The following is a 4148-nucleotide window of genomic DNA, read 5'->3' as shown; positions in this document are numbered from 1 at the left end:
AAAAAAGACAGCATTTTCAACAAATGGTGCTGACACAACTGGAGGTTATCATGTAGAAGAATGTGAATTGATCCATTCTTATCTCCTTGTACAGAGCTCAAGTCTAAGTGGATCAAAGAACTCCACATAAAACCAGAGACACTGAAATTTATAGAGGAGAAAATGGGGAAAAGCCTTGAAGATATGGGCACAGGGAAAAAAATTCCTAAACAGAACAGCAATGGCCTGTTCTGTAAAATCAAGAATCGACAAATGGGATCTCATAAAACTGCAAAGCTTCTGAAGGGCAAAAGATACTGTCAATAAGACAAAAGGCCACCAACAGATTGAGAAAGAATTTTTACCAATCCTAAATCTGATAGGGGACTAATGTCTAATGTATACAAAGAGCTCAAGAAGCTGAACTCCAGAAATTCAAATAACCCCATTAAAAATGGGGTACCGAAGTAAAGAAAGAATTCTCAACTGAGGAATACTGAAGGACTGAGAAGCACTTGAAAAAATGTTCAACATCCTTAATCATCAGGGAAATGCAAATCAAAGCAACCCTGAGATTCCACCTCACACTAGTCAGAATGGTTAGGATCCAAAATTCATGTGACAGCAGATGCTGGCGAGGATGTGGAGAAAGAGGAGCACTCCTACATTGCTGGTGGGATTGCAAGATGGTACAACGACTCTGGAAGTCAGTCTGGTGGTTCCTCAGCAAATTGGACATAGTACTGCCAGAAGATTCTGTAATACCTCTCCTGGGCTTATACCCACCAGATTCCAACCGGTAATAGGGACACATTCTCCACTATGTTCATAGCAGCCTTAATTATAATAGCCAGAAGCTGGAAAGAACCCAGATGTCCCTCAACAGAGGAATGGATACAGAAAATATGGAATGTTTACACAATGGAGTACTACTCAGCTATTAAAAATTATGAATTTATGAAATTCTTGGGCAAATGGATGTATCTGGAGGATATCATCCTGAGTGAGGTAACCCAATCAGAAAAGAAGTCACTTGATATGCACTCAGTGATAAGTGGATATTAGCCCAGTAACTTACAATACCCAAGATACTATATTTGCAAAACACAAGAAAACCAAGAAGAACGAAGACCAAAGTGTGATACTTCATTCCTCCTTAGAATAGGGAACAAAACACTCATTGAAGGAGTTACAGAGACAAAGTTTAGAGCTAAGAGGAAAGGATGGACCATCCAGAGACTGCCGCACCTGGGGATCCATCCCATAAGCAGCCACCAAACCCAGACACTATTGCATTTGCCAGCAAGATTTTCTGACAGGACCCTGATATAGCTATCTCGAGTGAGGCTATGCCAGTGCCTGCTTGGCAAATACAAAAGTGGATGCTCACAGTCATCTATAGGATGGAACACAGGGCCCCCAATGGAGGAGCTAGAGAAAGTACTCAAGTAGCTGAAGGGGTCTACAACCCTATAGGTGGATCAACAATATGAACTAAGCAGTATCCCCAGAGCTCATGTCTCTAGCTGCATATATAGCAGAAGATGGCCTAGTCGGCCATCATTGGAAAGAGAGGGCCCTTGGTCTTGCAAACTTTATATGCCCCAGTACAGGGGAACGCCAGGGCTGAGAAGTGGGAGTGGGTAGGGTAGTATGGCAGGGGGAGGGNATAGGGGACTTTCGGGATAGCATTTGAAATGTAAATGAAGAAAATATCTAATAGAAAAATAATAATAAAAAAAAAGGGTTGGTGCCAGATGAGCTGAGTTGAACCAGCTAACAAGTCTTCAGAAAGATCTAGAAAGAGCTTACTCAGCAGTATGTCTCCTAGGTGACAATTACATCTGGCAAATAAAAGTGACTTTTACATCCTTGGTTGCCTCACAGAGGGTTGTGCTGGAAGTCACCACATGTTTTAAACAGTAGACCAAGCTGTGTCTGACTTGAAAGCCTCCTTGCTTGGTTACTAGGTTTCAGATGGTGCCATGCAAACTTTTAAGGGCAAACATCAGCCATTAGTTCTACACAGCTATCAAACCTATGAACTACAACAATTACTAGCATATGTGATAACCCTAAGTGTGCAATAGTGGCATGCATATATTGGTGGTAACCAACAGCTCTTTTATTGGACTCAACCACAGGGAAATCATGACTTTTATAGGAAATCTAGCTAAGTACTCTGGGTTTCTATGTTCATAGAGCTTGGGTGAGAATTTATAACTACCACTTCACCAAACCAACATACCTCCTGACTGCATTCTAAATGTTTATCCTTATATCCACAGTTAAATGAAGCTTCGACACCTCATCAAAGAAATTCCTCATTTTAGTAGACAGCCATTACAGAAAGCACAAAAGGCAGAGAAGAAGTGATCATGTCAGTGCAAGTGATACAGTGATAATACAACTGCTACACCTAATTCTCAGTTCACATTGTGGAAGAGTGGGAAGAAGGACTGTAAGAGCCAGAACAGGAAGTCAAGATATATCCAGTGTGTATCCACTAGAATTATCAAGGGCGATATACCCAAAACAAGACTTGAGCAAACAATTAACAGACATGACAACATGAGAAGAGGAAAAATCACAGGCCCCAATACTAGATAAAGAACTACAGGCAAGCAATAATTGCTAAGAGGAGGAGAATTAGTCTTAACCAGGAAAGAGAAGCATGACAGATTTGCCAATATCAAGTGGTCAGCATTGAAATAATATACATTCTGGTAACATTATATTATATAGTTATATTGCATACACACATATGGACTGAACAGATAGTGTGCTTATATATACAAATTTTACAACACAATAATAAAAGAAAGCTGTGAGTTTGAGAGAAAGTGGAAGGACATATATTGGAGGAGTTGGAGGGAAGAAAGGGAAGGGGAAATCATGCAATCGTACTTTAATTAATAATTATTAGCAAAATGGAAACACTAATTCACTACAAGAAGATTTTAAAACTCAATGATAGAATGACAATATGAAATGCAGATTACAGAGATGCAGAAATACCAGGACCATGCCCTTCATGATTCAGGTACTGAGTCTGGCTGACAGCCTTCAAATATATTGGAAAGGAGCAGGCAATAGTAGGTTTAGGTCAATCACCATGAGATTTTCTTTCATTGTGCAACAAGTCAATAGCCTTGTGATCAAAAAACTGTAAGAAGATGGAGACCAAACTATCTTTAATATGGCATCATCTCTTAGGTTTCTGTGACCTAAACTGTATCTACTTTAAGAGCAAAATCAAAGAAAAATCACTTTTTGTCATTGTGGTTGGGAGTATTGAATGACACACTGTCTATAACATGTGGGACACAATTGTATCTCCACTGTGACATCTGTTATTATTTGGTTTGGGAGAGGGACCCAGTACTGGGTACACAGCATGCTAATGCATGTTTCCTCTTTATTATGGCTGTTCATATGATTTGTCTCTGTAGATCCAACCAATCCATTACTCACTGTTTGAGACTTTATTGTCAGTTGACTAATACAACACGTTTTTCTAACAGCTTACCTTTCCGACACACACGTAAAATGAACAAACAACACCAAATAGAAAATTCCTCACCTGCCTTGGTCGTCAAAATCCTTCCATCTTCTACAATAAAAACAATATCTGAGGTATAAAAGCTATGAGAAGTCTTTGTTACATGGTGTGAGAATAAGTTACACAGCATTTCAAAAGTATTGCCACCATCCATTGAGACCCATATCTAAAGGAATAAAAAGATAACACCTCACTAAGAACTGTCTCTAACCCTCAAAATTACCTATTAGCCTGATCTCCCTACAAAAAAAATATATGCAGTACTATTTTCCTCATATCTCTATGTCCATCATGAACCCAGGTACACACCAACTACTTTCCCACTCACCCATTTGATTTACCTTTCCAGTGTTTGTATTGTCAAAGGTAATTAGTTCAAATAAGTGGTTGAGAGTGGTATCTTATTGCATTCTTCTTCTCTCAGTGTGTGTGTGTGTGTGTGTGTGTGTGTGTGTGTGCGCACGCATGTGTCTTGCATATACATGTATGGGTGCATGTGTAAGAAGTCTATAGGAAGAAATTGGGTGAATTACTCTTGTGCTCTCTGCCTTATTGAGATAGAGTCTTTTATTGAACAAGAACGTTATTATTATTATTATTATTATTA

General features: G+C 39.2%; 1 protein-coding gene across 1 annotated transcript in view; it reads right to left on the bottom strand.

Moving 5' to 3' along the window:
• The window catches only part of LOC110288731 (cation channel sperm-associated protein subunit beta-like), a gene marked incomplete at both ends in the record, with an annotated part of 23880 nt that overhangs the window by 12815 nt on the left and 6917 nt on the right, over positions 1-4148 (bottom strand). Inside the window, one exon of the mRNA XM_021154998.1 lies at positions 3563-3707. Within this exon, the coding sequence (XP_021010657.1) occupies positions 3563-3707 (145 nt within the window). The remainder of the gene's footprint in view (positions 1-3562; positions 3708-4148) is intronic.

This window comes from Mus caroli, unplaced genomic scaffold (genome assembly GCF_900094665.2).
Source record: "Mus caroli unplaced genomic scaffold, CAROLI_EIJ_v1.1 scaffold_14806_1, whole genome shotgun sequence".
In the NCBI taxonomy this organism is placed as follows: Eukaryota; Metazoa; Chordata; class Mammalia; order Rodentia; family Muridae; genus Mus; species Mus caroli.
This window is presented reverse-complemented; position numbering and strand designations above follow the sequence as displayed.